The sequence below is a fragment of the Aspergillus chevalieri genome, chromosome 5 (assembly GCF_016861735.1).
Source record: "Aspergillus chevalieri M1 DNA, chromosome 5, nearly complete sequence".
Taxonomy (NCBI): domain Eukaryota; kingdom Fungi; phylum Ascomycota; class Eurotiomycetes; order Eurotiales; family Aspergillaceae; genus Aspergillus; species Aspergillus chevalieri.
This window is the reverse complement of record NC_057366.1, coordinates 2,868,336-2,887,469: the sequence shown is the minus strand read 5'-3', so window position 1 is coordinate 2,887,469 and position 19,134 is coordinate 2,868,336. Positions and strand designations below refer to the sequence as shown.

Sequence of the window (19,134 nt, the reverse complement as noted above, 5' to 3'; positions counted from 1 at the left end):
GTTGCGTCAATTGAAATGGCGTGGTTCGATTAAGAAAGAAGATCGGCGACTGGAATATTGTCAGTGGACTGCCATCTGTAGCGTCTGCCGGAGGGGTGTTGAAGGACTCACCGTTCATGGGCATTTCATCAATCTGTGTAGAGTAATAAAGTTCAATATCACGCAGGATCCGGACGTCATCGCTAGTAACGAAGTTGATGGCGACACCCTTCCTACCGAAACGACCACTACGACCGATACGGTGGATGTAGTTTTCACGGTTGGTGGGCAGGTCATAGTTGATAACAAGAGACACCTGCTGGACATCGATACCACGAGCCCAGACGTCGGTGGAGATCAGGACACGCGAGTTGCCCTGCCGGAAGTCCTGCATAATACTGTCACGCTCCTTCTGGGGCATTTCACCGTGCATACTGGAGACAGTGAAATTGGCCTCACGCATCTTGTCGGTGAGCCAGTCGACCTTGCGGCGGGTGTTGCAGAAGATGACTGCCTGTGTAATGGTCAAGGTGTCGTAGAGATCGCAAAGAGTGTCGAATTTCCATTCTTCCTTTTCGACGGCGATGAAGTATTGTTTGATTCCTTCCAGGGTCAATTCGTCACGCTTGACCAGCACGCGCACAGGGTCCGTCATGAACTTCGTTGTCATGTCGAGGACATCGTAGGGGAGGGTAGCGGAGACGACGACAACTTGTGTGGCTGGGGGGAGGTAACGGTAGACGTCGTAGATCTGCTCACGGAATCCGCGGTTGAGGAGTTCATCGGCCTCATCGAGGACGAGCATCTTGATGTGGCGGGTGCGTAGGTTGCGCCGCCGGATCATGTCTGCGACTCTGCCTGGTGTTCCCGAAACGACGTGCTGGCCGTAATCGAGTTTCCGGATGTCTTCGCCAATATTGGTTCCTCCGATACAAGCGTGGCATTGGACGTTCATGTAGTCACCGAGGGCCATGATAACAGACTGAATCTGGGTTGCAAGTTCGCGAGTCGGGGAAAGGACAAGGGCTGTTATAGTTAGCCACCACATAACCTCTAGGTGTAATCAAAATCGCATACCCTGACTCTCACGAACAACGGTATCAATAACCTGAAGAATACTAATAGCGAATGTAGCCGTTTTACCGGTACCGGACTGCGCCTGGGCAATGGTATCGCGACCTTTGCAGATCTGGACAATCGCACGCGACTGGACCGCAGAGGGAGACTCATATCCGTATGCGTAGATACCCCGAAGAAGGCTTTCCTTCAGGTGCATGTCCTCGAAAGTCGGGGCGACCGTCACCTCCTTGGAGGTGTTAAACTCCATCCGGTCTGATTTTGCGCCGTCAGTACGCATAGATTGTGAAGAAAACTCTTTCAGATCTTACCATCAGCACGTCTGTCAATACCGTCCGCCATGGTGTATGAATATCTGCTCCGCTACCGCTCAAGGATGAAACTAGAGGATCAATTCAATGACTTGGTGTGCCGGCGCGTGGCTTCGTTGCAGAATCGAGAGCTTTCCTTCACAGGTCTGGCTCGGCCATCGGTGCCACCGCAAAAATCACGTGACGCGCCTCGCCGCAAAGCTCTCTTGAGAAGCTTCAAACTGCCGCATGACGTTCAATAACAGCCACATCAGCAAAAGAGGAGGACTTGTTTCGCCAGTTGCTTCAAAATGGTGCTCGAAGAGCAGAGATTTATCCATGAGGACCTCGAGAGGTTAGAGCAAGCCGTCGCGGATCGCGTGGCCGAAGATCCTCGTAATGTAAGTCATTTATCCTAATATCTGTCGCGATTACTTGATCTGACCAGTTTGCTTTCATCTAGATTCGGGACCGACTTGCTCGCGACCACGAGGTGGCCCATTTTCTTGCGCGTATCGAGGATCAATCGAAACGGCTACTCGAGATTTACAACGATGCGGAGGGTGCACGCGAGAAGGAAATCCAGGCGATTTCGACCGGTGACCAATTCGAGGAGTTCTACAAGCAACTGAATGATATCAAGGATTTCCACAAGCGCTACCCGAACGAACCTGTCGAGAACCTCGAACGAGCCTATAAGCGTCGTGAAGGAGAACCGATAGGGGTCAACATTGACAACATGTTCAGCGGTGAAGAAGGATTTGGACAGTTCTTGGACTTGACAATGCTACACGAAGACTATCTGAACCTCCCTGGCGCGAAGAGGTTACCGTACACTCAATATCTTGAGGTGTTCGACTGTTTTGTCCCTCCGCACCTCCTGATTAAACGCCCCAATAAGATCTCGGATAAATACTTCAACTATGTCGGAGAACTTGCGTCCTACTTGGAGAACTTCATGAAGAAGGTGCGGCCTTTGCAAGGTCTTGACACATTGTTCGCCAGCTTTGATGAGGAGTTCGAGAGACAATGGACAGCGAACGAAGTCCCTGGATGGGCCGAGGAGAAGGCTGAAGACGGCACGCAAGGTCCGAAAACCGAGGGGTCCGGAGAAGGTATCTGGTGTCCGGACTGTGAGAAGGAATTTAAAAACGAGAATGTCTACAAGAACCACTTGACTGGTAAAAAGCACATTCGGGCGGCAGAGGCCCGTAAAGCTGCCGGAGGAGGCGACGAAAGTTCAGCATCAACGAAAACTGGCTCATCCTCTGCCGTTCATCGCCTAAAGGAACGCGCGGTGGCTGAACGTGAACACCGGGTCCGTTCACTGGCTAAGGTCCTCGAGAAGGAGCGTCAGGCTACACGCATCAACGTTGAGCGGAAGCAAGGCATGACGGAGCGTGAACGCCAGATGGAACTTGAATCCATCTATGGTGATTCTGAGTTTCCCGGCGAAGGCCGTGAAGAAGAGGAGTCTGACAATGAAGGCGACGATCGAATCTATAACCCCCTCAAGTTGCCACTGGCATGGGACGGCAAGCCCATTCCGTACTGGCTTTACAAGCTGCATGGGCTGGGTGTCGAATACACCTGCGAGATATGCGGAAACTTTGTTTACATGGGCCGTCGTGCCTTTGACAAACACTTTTCAGAGGCGTTGCACATTTTCGGTCTCAAGTGCTTGGGTATCACATCTAATACGAACCTCTTCCGGGAGATCACGCGAATCGAGGATGCTGTCAAACTATGGGAGAAGCTCGAGCAGGAGAAGAAGAAGGACAGAGAATCTCGCGATAACGTAGTACAGATGGAGGATGCAGAGGGCAATGTCATGCCCGAGAGAGTATACCTGGAGTACGTTCCCATTTCTTTCATATGTCTTGACGGATATGCTAACTGTGTCCAAGTCTTCAAAAACAGGGTATTCTCTAGTAGTTTACCTCGTTCATCTGTTCCTTTGTTCCTTCGATATGGTTAATTTGTTTAAAAGCTCGGAGTTTGGCGGACGTTGGCTTTCCATTTACACGGTGTCTTGGACGTGTTAATCGGTTATTATCATCGGCATATGCTTTATTGAAATACGCCTCGTTTTACTAGAAATTACATTTACTGAGATTATACCACTTCACGTGCTTTTGATCCTAACTGCTCCATTTTTCCTCCTGTGACTCTGGTGATACTCGCCATGGTCGCAATGCAATGTTGCTCCGTACAGAATAATAGAGAGCGACCATGACTGGACTGATATTGTACAAGACCAAAGTTAGTTATTCCCGGTACGGTCACGTGGGTTCGTGTTCCATGGACGCGCATTCGGTTCTTGTCCTTCGTGTCATGCTTGCCCACACACACTTATTCTGTATTCCCCGCGAAGGATTCCTGTGACTCTTAATATGCCGTCGCATTTTGAACTTAGCCTGTGCTAGCACGTGAGAAACTCTCTTGACGCGATGTGCAGGGTGAACGTCATGACCACAGCAATTTCCGACTGGTTAGGACGGGAAAATGGGCTTCAAATTTTCATATCTGTGTGATTTACTGTCCAATCTAGAGAGTACCCGAGTCGTGAAGGCCTCTACCGCCGCCAAGAATAGCGATCTAGATATTAAGGTTGTGACCCGGTGGTTTGCCCAGCATGAAAAGCGAATCCACCATAAAGACACGGACCAGCGTGCCCTCCTCTCTTGCATGTTCCCCGAGAAACTTCCAGAGCGGGTTTATTGGCTTCAACATACCTCCCTAGCACGAGTGATCGGTCGTTGTCTTTTACTTGGGCTGTCACGAAGGGAGCAACTCGAACGTTGGCGCGTATCCGGGGTAGTGGATTTGGGAGAATGCGTGGAGAATGTGATGCGACAAGCCGAGAATGACATCTGTGACGGTCAGGGGGTAACTGTGGAAGAGGTCGATGCAGCACTGATACGGCTGGCTTCACGATGCAAGTTCTCAGGTCCTCGGGTACGGAGACAACATATCGCAGTTGACGTGGAAGGGTGTCTTGGTCCTCTATATCGGCGGATGAGTAGCAGGGATGCAAAGTGGCTCACGCGAATGATACTGAAGAGCTTTGCTCCGGTCATATTGCCAGTGAACTACATTCTCAGGAAGTTCCATTTTCTGCTCCCATCTCTGCTTCTTTTCCAAGACTCGTTCGATTCTGCGTTGGACACGCTGGCCTCGGAAAAGATCAGCCGTTTCCCTTTTCATCCTGAACCAGGTCTAGCGCAAGACTTGGCTGCCATAGCCCTGTACTGCCTGAATCCAAAAATGGGCGTTAAGATAGGGCGCCCGGACTATTACAAAGCTCGAAGTATCAAACACTGCTGTCGAATGGTAGACCGACGGAGGATGAGCATAGAAAGGAAGTATGATGGGGAGTACTGCCAAATACACGTCGACCTCTCGAAGCATCCGAACATTCAAATCTTTTCGAAAAGTGGCAAGGATTCTACTATGGATAGATCGGGTATCCATGAAGTTCTCCGGGACGCATTGAGAATAGGAAGCCCTAAGTGCAAGTTTTCCAAGCGTTGTATCCTAGAAGGTGAATTGCTTGTCTGGAGCGACAAACATGGTAGAATTATGGATTTCCATAAATTGCGTAAGTTCATATCACGATCTGGGACCTTTATTGGGGCGGAAAATGATTCTCTGTACGCCAACCCCTGTATAATGTGAAGTTCCATCTCTGACCTACCTAGGCCCCAACCATATGAACACCTGATGGTCATATTCTTCGATATCCTGGTGCTAGACGATGATGTTTGCTTGAAAAAGGCGCACCGGCAAAGAAGGCTTCTGCTAAAAGACGTAGTACAGCCTGTCCACGGACGCGCTGATATCTCAGAACAGCAAATCCTAGACTTCTCCCGGCCTGACAGTCCGTCCCGGCTCGAAAGGATATTCGCAAAGGGCATCGCACAACGATGGGAGGGATTCGTGCTAAAAGGATGTGAAGAACCCTACTTCTCTATCTTTCCCAGCGACACAAACGGCACCTTTGGTCGATGGATCAAGCTTAAAAAGGATTACATACCAGGACTGGGCGACACACTGGATCTTGCACTGGTAGGTGCAAAATACGAGCCTCGCGATGCCACTGCGCTTAGTCGGATCCCTAAGCTCCTGTGGACGCACTTTTTCATCGGCTGTCTGCTTAATAAAGGCGCCGTCTCGCAACAGAGGGCCACTCCACGATTCAGGGTCGTTGATGTTATCGATCATCATTGCATGAGTTTGCGAAATATGCAGATCTTAAATCAATTTGGCGAGTTCATAGCCTGCGACCCAGCGTACAACCCTGACTTCAAGTTCGAATACGAGAGAGCTAACCTCCCAACAATGGGTGTAATATTCAAGACGCCTTTAGTTGTTGAAATGCTGGGGAGCGGTTTCGAGAAGCCGTCTGGGGCTAGGTATTTCGCACTGAGATTTCCTCGAATACTAAAGGTCCATTGGGATAGGACGTTCGAAGATGCAACATCGTTTCAGGAACTGCAGCAGGTGGCAGAGAAGGCCCGGTCAGTTACTGCGGAGGACGATTCGTCCCAGGAGCATTGGTGCAAACGTCTGAAGCTGGCGAACGGAGCGTGCCAGTATATCGACCGTGGATCGCAAAGCACGTTATTCGAGTCTACGTCGACGTCTGGATTGGACGACGAAGATTCTGTTGAAAGTACCAACACCAATGCTATGCTTCCTACTCCTCTGTGCACGCGCGACTCGTCAAGGGTTGATCAAATGGACACGGCAGTTACCGAGAATCAGGAGAGCCCTATTCCAATACATATCGATGATACGGCTGGGACCCTTTTATCTTCAAGCGAGTCTGGCTTCCACAGCCATCCACTGACCGAGAACCCCAATCAATCATCTTACCAAAAAGCGCGAGCACGAAAAGACAACGCACGCCCTGATAACTTGGCAGCTTCTGTGCACAGCAGTGGTAAAGAAGGGAATGGAACTATAAAAAGACACGATACAAAGGTCACAGCTGCTCCACGTCCCTTGGTAGCGAATGTCGATAGTCACTCTACAAACAAAAACGGATACACTACCTCAACATCGGCTTTGTCTACGACTAGAGAGCAGCAATTAGACCTCAGATCACCTATCCTAACGCTCCCACAGTATTCATGCTCTTCTTCATCCTCCCACGAATACCACTCCAAACTCACAAAAGCAACTCACAGTCCAGACAACCTCTTTCAGGAAATGACCTCCCATCACAACTCGAATCCACACACCACCCCCCAAAATCAATCTCTAGGCCTAGTGCTCCTGCCCCAATCATTCTCCCTGGGCCAGGAGATCCTCAACATCATCAAGTCCCTTTCTCAATCACTTAGAACCGTCCCCAAGTTCCCACCAACCGGAAAAGTCTTCTTCCTCGACTCAAAAGTCCTAACCTTGGGCAATGGACCTGAAGACACCCGATTCTGTCTACGTGCAACATGGGAGAATATCAGTAAGGTGTACTTCTATGCGTGCGTCTCGTGGAGTACCACTACAGCGGAACAGTCTCTACATCGGCGCTCGCTTGCGATTGTGGATGAAATTCCTTGTACTAAACCTGGAGATGATATCGCCCCAGGTTCTGCTCCTATGCTGGATCAGATGGAAAAGGTAGACATCTCGGTTTGCTTTGAGAAAGACGAGTTGAACTGCTTGGGGAAGTTTGTCTCTATTGAGCCGTTGATGCACGTTAATGGGCAAACATATATATCTTGATTTCTTGAGGGAGTCGCTTGCTCAAACAACTTCAAAGAGCTATGGCTTCATTGCTTGTATATAACCAAGCCTTCTCAGGATATGAATTGAATGTCAAAGAAAGATTATTACTTCAAGCTTTACATGCTCTAACGAAAAGGAAAAAAGAAAACAACAGTATTCATAATGTCATGCAGGTGTATCATGCAATAAATCACACGCTCAGCTCATCTACAACCCATGAACAAGAAAAAGACTATGCAGCAGATCCCGCTCCCTCCCTTCTAGCCCTAACATCCCTCATCAAAGCCTTAGCCTCCTCAACCTCAACTCCATCCTGACACAACTCTCCCGCCAACTGATCCGCTCTTTCGAGATCCCCATTCTTCAAAGCCCACCTAGCAAGCCACAGCCTCGCCTTCGACGTCGTCGCCGTAACACCAGTTCCGTGCCATGTATCTTCATCGTCGTCATTTGGGGATGGTTTTCGAGGTCGACGGGAGCGATGCTGGGAATCGTCGTTATCGTCGTCATCGTTATCAGATGACCCTTCCTCTTCGCCTTCGGGGTTTAGTGGGCCGGATTCTTGCTGTAGAGTTAGTTCCATGTACGCGGCTGCCTCTTCGGGCTCCTCGAGGCGTTCGTAGAGCATCGCAATTTGGTGGAGGGTTTCTGGGTCTAGGATTTTGCGGCCGGGGCTGGGGGACATGCCGCTAAGTTGTGATGAGGCGTCGTCAGAGGCGTAGTAGGATCCTGCAACTAATGCGCGCTTGAGTGCCTTGATGCCCTGCTCGGGACGCTCCATTTTAGCATAGCAGGATCCTACTGCTTGCCACATCTTGGGGTCGTAGGGCCGTAGGGCTGCGGCGCGTTGGTAGTAGAAAAGGGCGTAGAAAGACATGTCTAGGACTTCGTAGGCCTGGCCTAGACCATACCAGGCGCGGTAGTCTTTGCGGTTGACGTCGACGGCGCGACGGTAGGATTCGATTGCGGCGTGGGTGTTTTTCATTTCGACGTATTCGTGTCCCATAAGGGTCCAGGCGGAGAGGAAGTTGCGGTCTAGTGTTAGCGCGCGGCGGAAATACATTACTGCTTTTTCGTGCTCTGATTTCAGGGAGTAGTAGTTTCCGACGACGCAGCAGGTTTCGGGCCGGAATTTGTCGGTTGCGGTTGCGACTTGGGCGACGAAGGCAAGTTGGGGACGCGCTCCCATGACGTAGAGGATGTTGGAGTAGTGATCGAGGCTGTCGAGACGGTGGGGGGAGGAGATCAAGATTTCGGTGAAGATATGTGATGCTTCTTCGAAGTCTGCAGGGGCAATCAGCATAGTGGACTTCAATGCTCTTGTAATGCAACGTACACTTAGAATGATAGTAAAGTAATGCCCGCTGCGTCTTGAGGAATGCACTTGTCGGGAAGATAGTTTCGAGTTCTGATAAGGCTTGGTAGGTATCGTCGGTTGCTTGGTACAGCTCCTGGCTGCAATAAACGTGGAATATCAAAGTCATTATGTTCTGAGGAAGGAGGTCAACGACTTGTTTTAACTGCTCAGATGTTAGCTGCAGGACACCAAAGCACATGGAAGAGTAACCCACATCTTCCGTACTTGTAAGCAAGTCATTCAACTCTTGCCAGGCGCCCCAATGGAATGGGTTCAAATGCACACTCTTTATGAGCCACTTCTTTGCCTCCTCTTCATTCCGCCCCTTCAGAAGAATCACGCCATACAAATATTCCAACCATCCTTGATTGCGACCTTCCATGCCATTTTCCCTTCGTTCTGTCAACCATCCTTCTAGCCCACGCGCCAAGTCCGGCAACTCTCGATTGGCCGCCATACCTCCATCAGCAGGGCCTAGGACCATCTCCGTTTCCTCATCTTTCCGCTTTTCACCCGAAATGTATTTAGCATATAATGCAAGGAACAACGACTTCTGGCTCAGCGCCGGGTATGGATTTCTCGTCGAGGTACCCTCTTTCACTCCTCCAAATGCAGACATTCGCGACTTTCCTTTCTGTGGTGTCAAGGGCTGTTTCGATTTGGCATGAGGTGATGCGGTCGAAAGAGGAACAGGGGGCATGGTCGGGGGAAGGAAAACGGCCGCGCAACGGTCATACTCGCGTGTATCGAAGTAGGTCTTTGCTAGAAGGTACTTGTGGGCTTCTTGTGCTTCTAATCTGGCCTCGAGAGGGTCCTGGGGTCGGAGGTATGGGTTCGATGGCATGGGCAGGGTATCCGCAAGGCCCATTGGCGAGTCGGGATCGGTGTCATATTCATTGATTGGTAGGAGAGAATCGAGCATTTCCGCGGCCCTGCCGCCATGATGCATGTCAGCCGGGATATGAACACCGGGAGATCATGCGCCGTACGTACCATTTTGCAGACTGGTATAGACATCGTTCTGAACATTTGATAGAGGCGTCCTCCAGGCGGTACCTGAGGTCTCTGATGTTATCTTCCGTGAAACCGGCGGCCATGATGTCGGAGACGCGGCGGAGGTTTGCGAGAGGCAGAGATAGCGCGGGTGTATCACAGACCGAGTCGAACAAGCGCCAATATCATATCTTTATTACAGATAGTCAACAGGGTCACAAGGATCAATTGCAACCTGGACTGTTTGCGCTCAAGATGAACTGCAGGTAAGTGTCGGCACCTCAGCGCGGTGCGACTCCGACAGCGATGAGAAGTCCTGCAGTGGTGCAAAGAACCTGGCAAAAGATATCGCGGTTCCACAGCACAATCTAAGCAGATCGGAAGAATCAAGGCGTGTTGGTTAAAGTGAGAAGAGACGAATGAAGGTAACGCGATGAAAGCTGCGAAGATGCGAATTGACGGATTGCCATTTCGGGATGGTGCAACAATACAAACAGTACAAACATACCGCGGGGACATTTTTCTCCTTAACGCTGGCTGTTATCTCTCGATATTCCCTTGTCTGTCCATACGTATACCACAAAAGCAATTGTTGTGCATTCTGAACTGGCACTAATTAAAATACCCCTGTCAAGTCACAATGACCTCCCGCGAACAGTTCGAGTCCGTGTTTCCCTCCTTGGTCGAGGATCTCCTGGCCCACGCGAAGAAGTACAATTTGCCCGAGAACGCTCTTCAATGGTTTGAGAAGGTGGGTATACAATGCTAAAGCGCCATTCAAAGCAATAACAACTTGCTGACGATGTGGTCTTCCGATAGGCCATCAATGTCAACGTCCCCGGTGGAAAGCTCAACCGTGGTCTCTCCGTCCCCGACACCGGTTTGGCTCTCCTGCAGCAGCCTCTCAACGATGAACAGTTCAAACACCTCAGCACTCTGGGCTGGCTCACCGAGCTGCTTCAGGCTTTCTTCCTGGTCAGCGATGACATGATGGATGGCTCCATCACCCGTCGTGGTCAACCCTGCTGGTACCGCCACGACGGAGTGGGCATGATTGCCATCAACGACGCCTTCATGCTCGAGTCCGGAATCTATGTCATCTTGAAGAAGCACTTCCGCTCTCACCCCGCCTACGTCGATCTCCTCGAGTTGTTCCACGAGATCACCTGGCAGACCGAATTGGGCCAGCTGTGCGACCTGATCACCGCCCCCGAAGACCAGGTCAACCTCGACAACTTCTCCCTGGAAAAGTATATGTTCATTGTCACCTATAAAACCGCGTACTACAGCTTCTACCTCCCCGTTGCTCTGGCCCTCCACTACCTTCAGCTCGCGACCCCCGGCAACCTCCAGCAGGCCCACGACATCCTCATCCCCTTGGGCCAGTACTTCCAGGTGCAGGATGACTACCTCGATGCCTATGGTGACCCGGCCTTCATTGGCAAGATCGGAACCGATATCCAGGACAACAAGTGCTCGTGGATGATCAACCAGACCCTTCAGCGCTGCAACCCTGAGCAGCGCAAGATGCTCGACTCTGCTTACGGCCGCAAGGACGCTGAGCAGGAGGCCAAGGTCAAGGCTCTCTACAAAGAGCTCGACATTGAGAATGTCTACAAGGAGTACGAGGAGAAGACTGTCGGGGAGATCCGCGCCAAGATTGCTGCCATTGACGAGTCCTCGGGTCTGAAGAAGGAGGTCTTCGAGTCGTTCTTGGGCAAGATCTACAAGCGCAGCAAGTAAACATATAGAAGTGATACCTGTGTTTATATCTAGCGATAGTACTTTCTTTTGTTTATATGTCGAATAGCTATTTAATTGAATAGAACTGGCAATTGAAGTGCCTGTGTATATACTGTTCGGGTTAGATAGGAGCAACGCTCTCAATATAGCTTCCATACCAGACTATTCGTGTACTCCGTAAACCAGCATCTTCAGCGTAACACGGAAGGGAATAGGAGGCAAACTCCACACTCTCCTTTTTACGACTGCCAAGATCCACACCAGTTGTTTTTGGTTTTGTTTTCACCGAATTCACCATGTTATTTCTGGCACTGTTCTCGCAAACTACAAGTACTTACGAAGTACGGAGTACCCATACATATGAAGCAGAAGACCCGTTATCCTCTTCGGCACTCTATGAATTTAATCCGTGACTCGTGAAGCGCCAGTTGCCAGCCTTACAAGGCTCCGCAGAGCATGTCGATCCATCGCGTGCTCACCTGAACGAACACGGGAAAGCCCCTACGACTTCACGATCCTTCCCTTCGCTCGATGCCAGCTCCTGTGCACGTGAAACCATGCCCGCCTGGCTATCCTCCCTCCCGACAATCCTCACTCTGACGCTTGCAACCTTGGCGAGCGCAGATTTTGGTCCCCGAAATCAATCCACCGATCACGATAACGGCCTCCTTGGTACCTTCCCAACGGAAACTTACCGATCCTCGCCCCTGATCGGGCCATCGCTTAGTTACATTCAGGACAGTTTGCTCTGCCACGATGGGTTATATACGTTGCTTGCGCCGCGGGGTAGTGAAGTGCGAACCCCGGGCCCGATGATTATCGATAATGATGGGCATTTGGTCTGGACAAGTACAGGGTATGGGAATACGCATGCGGTTGGAATATATGAGTTCAAGGGAGAGGGGTATTTGGGGTTCGGGGTGGAGAATAGTGGGTTGAAGGGATTTGGGGATGGGGTTTATTATCTGGCGGGTTTCCCCGATCAACAAATGGAAACGGGTTGATGCTGACGTTTCTGGTAGCTCGATTCTTCCTATGAAGAAGTTTATACAATCAAAGGCGCCAATGGGTTCCGCGTGGACTTACGTGAATTCCACATCACTCGCGACGAGACCGCGGTTATCACAGCATACCAGATCAAACCTGCCGATTTACGATCCGTTGGCGGCCCCCAAGACGGCCGAATCTATGATAGCATTGTGCAAGAAATCAGCATCGAGACAGGGGAAATACTCTTCCAATGGCGGGCTTCAGAATATGTCGATATCACCCAAGTACCGCGTACACTGAACAGAGAAGCAGGAACATACGTCGACCACGAAGGGCGGCAAGCATGGGATTTCTTTCACATCAGCAGCATCGATAAGGACAGCAAGGGCAACTTTCTCATTTCGTCTTCTTCGACCAATGCCCTGAGCTACATTGACGGCAGTACTAAGAAGATTCTCTGGAATTTGGGCGGCCAAAACAACAGCTTCAACGACCTTTCTGGCGGAATAGCGACTCAGTTCAGTGGCCAACACCATGCACGCTTCCATGATGATAATGCAATCACCCTCTTAGACAATAACGTCAATGCCGCTGACGGTCCCAGTCGAGGCCTCTACCTTACCCTCGACTACGACCAAATGACCGTCTCCCTCCTCCACGCCTACACACCGTCCACCAACATTCACAGCTCAGAAGGCGGCTCCCTCCAGCTCCTCCCAACCGGCAACATCCTCCAAAGCTACGGCCTAAACCCCGCCTGGACCGAATTCAGCATCAACGGCAACATCCTCTGCCACGTACATTTCGGTGCCGCAACGTCCTTTGGCTCAGCCAAAGTTCTCTCAGACCGCATCGCCAAAGGCCCCTGGACCGGCCTCCCAAAAACAAGCCCCGATATCGCCCTCTACGGCTACGAAGCCGCAGTAAGCTGGAACGGCGCAACAACAATAACAACCTACATCCTCGAAGGAACCAACGACCCCGAACTGGACAAAAAACAAGCCACCTACACCCGCGACCACCCGCCCCCCACTGACCTGAAGGACAAAAACAAGCCCCCAGAGCTTACTTTCTTATCCGCAACGCCCAAATCGGGGTTTGAAACTATCCTCCCCATCCCTAATACCTTTCCCGCGGGGAGTTATCTGCGCGTCCGCGCATTAAACAAATACGGCCACGTCATTGGTATAACAAAGCTCACGTACTGGGATCCAGACGCCGACCAGCCAATCGTAGGCATCGGTGGTCCTGCGTCCCCAGGACCCGATCTACGACCCGTCGGCTACTTCGTGGGCGGGTTTTCTGTTGCCCTTGTGCTTGCTGTGGGGGTGTGGTTGATGAGGAGGCGGATTGCGGCGAGGAGGGTATATGGGCGTTTACAGAAACGTAGACGCGGTTATGGTCATCATGATGATAGTGAAAATGATGAATGGGATAGTGAGAGGGTTGGATATGGAGGGGGGTGGGATGATGGGGATGAAGAGTTGAGTGATGCGGAGTTGATTGATGCGGTTGAGTTTTCGTTGCTTGGGGGGGAGGCGTTGAGGGCGAGGGGAGTTAGGGGGTTGGAGGATAGTGATGAGAGCGATTGCGAGATGGGGAAGGTTTAGTATGCAAAATTTTATAGACTTGGGTATAATGGCATAATAGTAATGTTTATGAGCACCGCCTACCAATGAGTGGATAGCGTACATCTACGAGTATATTTCAAAAAAAAAAAAAAAAAAACAAGACAGATAAGATTTTGTTTATTTCGCATCACTAACGAGAGAAGATTGTACAGAGTAGCTCATAAGAATACCTCTATAGGCATTTAAGCGGTAACCTCCAACCGCTGGAACCCACCCTCAGCAGCAACCTTCTTCTGCAACGTAACCATGCGCTTCTGGTCACCACACGGGTCAACCGAGTCAGGCTCCAAAGCCCAACCCAAGTACTCATTGGTGTAGTTACCCACGAAGCTAGGATCCAAGATGCCCAGACGCTTGCCGTAGTTGGTGACCTTGTTCCAGTCACGGTTGACGTTTTTCATGTCCCGGCTGAAGTACGCGAACGACCGCTCGAAAATCTTCCTGTTAACAGGAGTGCCCATGATGGGCTTGACATCGATGTATTCCTCATACGCCTTGAGCGGTTCCGCAAGAACATAGTCCGTAGCGCGCTTGACGGCGGCCAGGAACTTGCGGACCTTCTCGGGGTTTGCGGCGAGGAAGGCGTCGTTGGCGATGTAGAGGATTGTGCAGAAGCAGCAGCAGCCGAGTTCGGCGAGCTCATCAATACGGAGCATCTGGACGTCGTCGCGGGGGCGGTTCTGGGTGGCGAGCCACTCGGCGAGTTCGACCATTTGCACGTTTTCGAGACCGATGCCCGCGTCGATGTCGCCGCGAATGATGGCCTTGGTGACGTTCATGCCGCAGCGGACGGCGGTGTAGTCATCGGTGGTCATGCCGTAGTGCTTGGTGAGTTCGTCGATTTGGATCTGCTGCATGTTAACATGTGGCCGGTGAGGGATTGACAGGGATATGATTGACCTTTCCGAACTCGCCAACGTATCCGATCTTCTTACCCTTCAAGGAGCGGAAGTCCTCGGTGATTCCGCTGTTCTTGAGGTAGACGATACCGGTGAAAGGCTCATCGAGCAACGAACCGATCGAGGTAACGGGGAAGTCACGGGCTTTAGCCTGTATCAAGTTAGCATATTTATGCCCATAAGACCCGAGACAGTGAACACGCACAGCAAGAGTGTGAATCATAGCCTTGAAGCCCATGTCGACCTTGCCGCTACCGATGATCTCAGTGACATCGGAGGGGTCGTTGGGCTCAAGGAGAGCAACCTTGAGGCCCTCATCCTTGAAGTAACCCTTGGCCTGAGCGAGGTACAGGGGGGCGTGGTACGGCGTAGCATGCCTTTACAAGTCAGTAAAGTTCTTAATCGAGTAAGACCTTGCAATTGCTACCAGTTGGTGAGGAAGGTGATCTTGTCAGTAGCCATTTTGATCAAGTATCACGAAGCAATTGCAAGTCTGCGATGAGTCAGCACAGGCACTGAATCTCTCCTCCGTGTCACCGGAAAAGAGATCAGGGAGTCAAGCCACGCATGTCCTTTCGCTGGAATTATCCAGATCAAGTTATGACAGTATAATCTCAGAACGACGGTATCCGAGCCAGCTTTGTGGTCTCTCCAAAGCTCAGTGACCGGAAAGATACACGATGGCTCGAACAGACCGACGAACACCTGTCATGCGTTGCATAGACCTTATACTTGTACGATACCTTGACCCGAGTCCACCCAGGAAAAGACCATTCTGACTGCGCAGCTCATGGTGCCGTACCGAAGAGCGCGAGCGATTTAGTTGGGTTCGATAAAACGAGAATAAGAATTATGGAGATGGAGAGAGAGAGAGAAGAGCAAGAAAAGAGGCGGCAGAGGAGGGGTATTTATGCCCCTCCGAGAGCGGGGTGGTGCTCTCCGGTGAAGTCATGATCAACACCCAATCTTTCCCTCCAGTTCTCAAATGTCCTCAAACCGGAATCCACAAGCGCCAATTAACTGTCAGATAAGTTCTTTTGACATGAGGCGTTTATTTAATCGGTCTTATTAGGGCCGTCTAACGGTACGCATTTCGGAAAGTGGTGCATCGATCCAAGCGTCCACGGATCCGGAATGCGGTAGGTATGAAGTCAGAGCGCTAGAATTGATTATCATATCTCGGTGTATCGATTGCTTCCTTCTAACTTGTACCACTACAGATATGGCAAGCTTCCTAGAAGAGCTCCCTCGTACTATCAAGAAATATCCATACAACGGAAAAAAGCAATTTGTAGAGATTTTCGACCAAGCGTATGATAATCTCAGAAATAGCACCCCAGACGCCAGTGAATACCTACTCTTTGAAATCGATCAAGAAATCTTCTCCCGCGATTTCCTGCACACAGACTCGGACACTCCAGATTCTGGACCTCATATGATGCATCGCAGCAATTACTCTTGATTCTGATAGGGACCCTAGAGCACTCACAAGCAACAGCATTCAATCACTCGCTTTTCGCTGCACTGGAACCTGTGGTCTCCACATGGCGTTGCAGACGTATTCGAAAGTCATTATCATAGTAGATAGTACAGGAAACTGCAAGCAAGGCGACCATGGATGGGGTCCCATTCGTCCACCACCGGGTCGATCTAGGAAGTGACCGGCTGTCGTTTTGGAGGGCGCTTCGTCTGCGTCGCAATCAGAATCACGAGTCAAGTTGCAGTCAGACGTGCGGTTTTGGCTGCACGAAAGCAAAGGCGATGTGAAAATCGTCTTGACATTTCAATAAACCGACAAAAGTCCGATATTGTGATAGAGAAGCGAGAGCTTGAGGGCCATCAGCCTCGCCGCACACAGCAAGTCATCATTTCTATGAGGGGAAACAGCCAGACCATTATCCACGGCGCTTCTTCAGTCATCGAGTTTGGCAAATTGTTCTTGCGCGACGTCGCCTTACCCACGGAAAAAGACATCGAAATCGACGAGAATGGATTGAAAGATGTTGCAACTTCGATTTGGCTTGTCCAAGAGTTCTTGGATGCGTGAAAAACAGAGGGACGGTATTGTGATTTCTCACCGTTAGAAGGGTACTAAATCCCAACGCCCGTATTCAATTGGCACTAGGCCAGAGAGCGGCAGCCCAATAGCCAAATCATATCTATGATCTCCCAGCGTACGGAGGTACTGAGGACCTCATCATGCCTTTCCTAGTGGTCCACACATATTCCACGTGTTGAGTAATATTTTGTAGTCCATTGCAAGTGGTGTTTCCTCCACAACACAAAGATAGTATCGTCCGTATTGAGCAGCCCAGAATGCCTTTCGAGAATCTCCATCAACCGAGAAAAGGAGTAGTGTTCCGGACGTAAGTGCAGTTGATCCCCAGGGTGTTCGCTTATTGCTTTTTCCTACCAATGGACCCGTCGTTTTGGGCCGACGCGGGATTCCACCGGATGGAACGATAAGGGTCCCGTGGAGCATGTGTCGGCTCTTGGGGCACCCAGTGACCCAGTCAGCCCCCTCGACCACGACCCTCAGCCGCGAGGGCCCAGGTTTCTGAGTTTTCGCCTTCGAGAAGATCAGCTGTCGGTTTGCCGACGAGGAGGGCTTTCGCATGTCAACCGGAACATGCCTGAATAAAGACTCGCAAAACAACCATATAGAATATCATTATGGCAATGGCTTCCTGAAAGATCTTTCTCCTGATATTAGGAGGTATCCGTACAAAGGCAAAGAGCAATTCCTGGATATCTTGCACGTAGAATTTACCCGCCTGCGGGATGGGGATGCAGGTGAATGGGTGCTCTTCAAAGTCGACGTACAAACCTCCACCTGCAATTTTCTCAACACCAATGATCCTTCAATATCCTCTTTGTCATTCTTTGGCGGAATCGAGAATCTGCTACTCGCAAAAAATGATGATCGCTGAGCATGCTCACGCGCTGGGGGTATTCGGCCAGGCACTTGCTGGGGCTCTAGTGCCAATTAGCCTCAACAAGGCGCTGCAGACTTTTTTTCAGGGGTCATCATCAAGGGCGAGACGAAGAATAAATGGGGACCCATACGGCAACCACGCGGCCGCGATCGAAAATGGCCAGCGGTTGTGCTAGAGGTTGCTGTCTCTGAATCCCAGTCCAAGCTCCAATCCGACGTCCGTTTCTGGCTCCGTGAAAGCAGTGAAAATTCCAAGGTTGTTTTCACCCTTACCATGAATCGCCAAAACTCAGAGCTTCTAATTGACAAGTGGGAGTTGCACAACGATAGACTTCAGCATATCAGGGCTATAAGACGGCAAACATCCGCACCGTCGTCCAGGGAGATGATCCTCTTGTCCTTAAATTCCTAGGCTCTTTTGAGAGATATTGATATTCCCAAAGAGACGGACATAATAATCCACGACAATGTTCAGAGTGACCTTGCCAGCTCCATTTGGCTGATCCAAAAATTACCAAACATTTGATGATTACCGGAAAATCTCCAATTCTCGGCAAGAAAGATGTCACCTTCCCTGTTGGCTTTCTGTCGTTATTGCTTCAGTTTTAGGGTGGATGTCGTGAGGACGAGCTGCTTTTGTTTCAATTCAATTCATCTTAGATCTCCTGAAGTATTATCATTAGTATATTAGCGGATTGATGACTTATGGAATATAGCAGACATGCTATCAACTCATAACTTCAATCAAATAAAATTTCAGTTCCACTTATGCTTCGCTCGTCCGTGTACTTGGTGGTAGGCATTCCAGTCGGGCAGGAATGCTCCAAGGTCAAAATATAGGTTAATAAAAGATTAAGAGAACTCGAAGGCAAAGTAGAAGGAAACTCAAATGATGAAAGAAGACGGATCGGTAATTTTATTAGGGTCAATTGGCCCGATATCAAAGTGCATTGTATATTATAGTAGTGGAAGTATAGATGGAGATGGTAGCATTAATTCACTAACCAGACAATAGATCATTTAATGGGAGAGAGAAAATATAAATAATGGATTCGGGTCAGGCTATTATGCCACTGCCTCAATCTGCATGTCTGATACATTATCTTAGTGAATTTTACCTTTGCATCAGATTTTATGGCTTTCCATTTCCGTTTCAGTATTCACCCTTCGTCGCTTCCTAATGCGCGCCGAGGTGCTTGACCGTTGTCGATCCTAGTTGTTTCGCCTTTAGCTGGGAGGCAAATGACACAGTGAGACTAGGTTAATTGGCATGGCTGTTTCGCGGCACTGCCATGGAAGACGGGTAGCTTTTGGTACTTCTTTCGGTAGAAACACGAAGCACAGGACCGAGGCTGTAGATTGGCAAACTATCGGCGACTCCTGAGATATAAATCGTTTTGGAATCTCCATGGATAATAATAGGCTAACGCTCTACATGGTAGCTTCAGCTCCTTAATTCGTACTGCTCAAGAACGCGCGCGAGTCATTAATGAGAGCCTGGGGTATT

At 50.2% G+C, this 19,134-nt stretch overlaps 7 protein-coding genes across 7 annotated transcripts; 4 read left to right on the top strand and 3 right to left on the bottom strand.

The window, feature by feature from the left end:
• Nucleotides 1–29: 29 nt before the first annotated feature.
• On the bottom strand, nt 30–1,398 carry FAL1 (ATP-dependent RNA helicase eIF4A; the record flags this gene model as incomplete). The annotated part of the gene is made up of 4 exons (XM_043280793.1): nt 30–49; nt 112–1,005; nt 1,057–1,311; nt 1,368–1,398. 4 exons carry the CDS (start codon nt 1,396–1,398, stop codon nt 30–32), a joined length of 1,200 nt encoding a protein of 399 aa, XP_043138337.1.
• Nucleotides 1,399–1,657: 259 nt separating this feature from the next.
• On the top strand, nt 1,658–3,278 carry ACHE_51012A (SF3a splicing factor complex subunit PRP9; the record flags this gene model as incomplete). The annotated part of the gene is made up of 3 exons (XM_043280792.1): nt 1,658–1,747; nt 1,810–3,200; nt 3,254–3,278. The coding sequence occupies 3 exons, from the start codon at nt 1,658–1,660 to the stop codon at nt 3,276–3,278; spliced, it is 1,506 nt and encodes a 501-aa protein (XP_043138336.1).
• Nucleotides 3,279–5,069: 1,791 nt separating this feature from the next.
• Nucleotides 5,070–7,076, top strand: ACHE_51011A (ATP dependent DNA ligase domain protein; the record flags this gene model as incomplete). Its single annotated transcript, XM_043280791.1, has 1 exon — nt 5,070–7,076. The coding sequence occupies one exon, from the start codon at nt 5,070–5,072 to the stop codon at nt 7,074–7,076; it is 2,007 nt and encodes a 668-aa protein (XP_043138335.1).
• Nucleotides 7,077–7,311: 235 nt separating this feature from the next.
• CDC23 (anaphase promoting complex subunit CDC23) lies at nt 7,312–9,533 on the bottom strand (the record flags this gene model as incomplete). Its single annotated transcript, XM_043280790.1, has 4 exons — nt 7,312–8,363; nt 8,416–8,599; nt 8,651–9,368; nt 9,430–9,533. 4 exons carry the CDS (start codon nt 9,531–9,533, stop codon nt 7,312–7,314), a joined length of 2,058 nt encoding a protein of 685 aa, XP_043138334.1.
• A 536-nt stretch (nt 9,534–10,069) lies between these two features.
• Nucleotides 10,070–11,172, top strand: erg20 (bifunctional (2E,6E)-farnesyl diphosphate synthase/dimethylallyltranstransferase; the record flags this gene model as incomplete). Its single annotated transcript, XM_043280789.1, has 2 exons — nt 10,070–10,180; nt 10,249–11,172. 2 exons carry the CDS (start codon nt 10,070–10,072, stop codon nt 11,170–11,172), a joined length of 1,035 nt encoding a protein of 344 aa, XP_043138333.1.
• Nucleotides 11,173–11,729: 557 nt separating this feature from the next.
• ACHE_51008A (arylsulfotransferase family protein) lies at nt 11,730–13,772 on the top strand (the record flags this gene model as incomplete). Its single annotated transcript, XM_043280788.1, has 2 exons — nt 11,730–12,140; nt 12,195–13,772. 2 exons carry the CDS (start codon nt 11,730–11,732, stop codon nt 13,770–13,772), a joined length of 1,989 nt encoding a protein of 662 aa, XP_043138332.1.
• Nucleotides 13,773–13,975: 203 nt separating this feature from the next.
• NMT1_1 (NMT1/THI5 family protein) lies at nt 13,976–15,154 on the bottom strand (the record flags this gene model as incomplete). The annotated part of the gene is made up of 4 exons (XM_043280787.1): nt 13,976–14,641; nt 14,694–14,843; nt 14,898–15,069; nt 15,120–15,154. 4 exons carry the CDS (start codon nt 15,152–15,154, stop codon nt 13,976–13,978), a joined length of 1,023 nt encoding a protein of 340 aa, XP_043138331.1.
• Nucleotides 15,155–19,134: the final 3,980 nt, after the last annotated feature.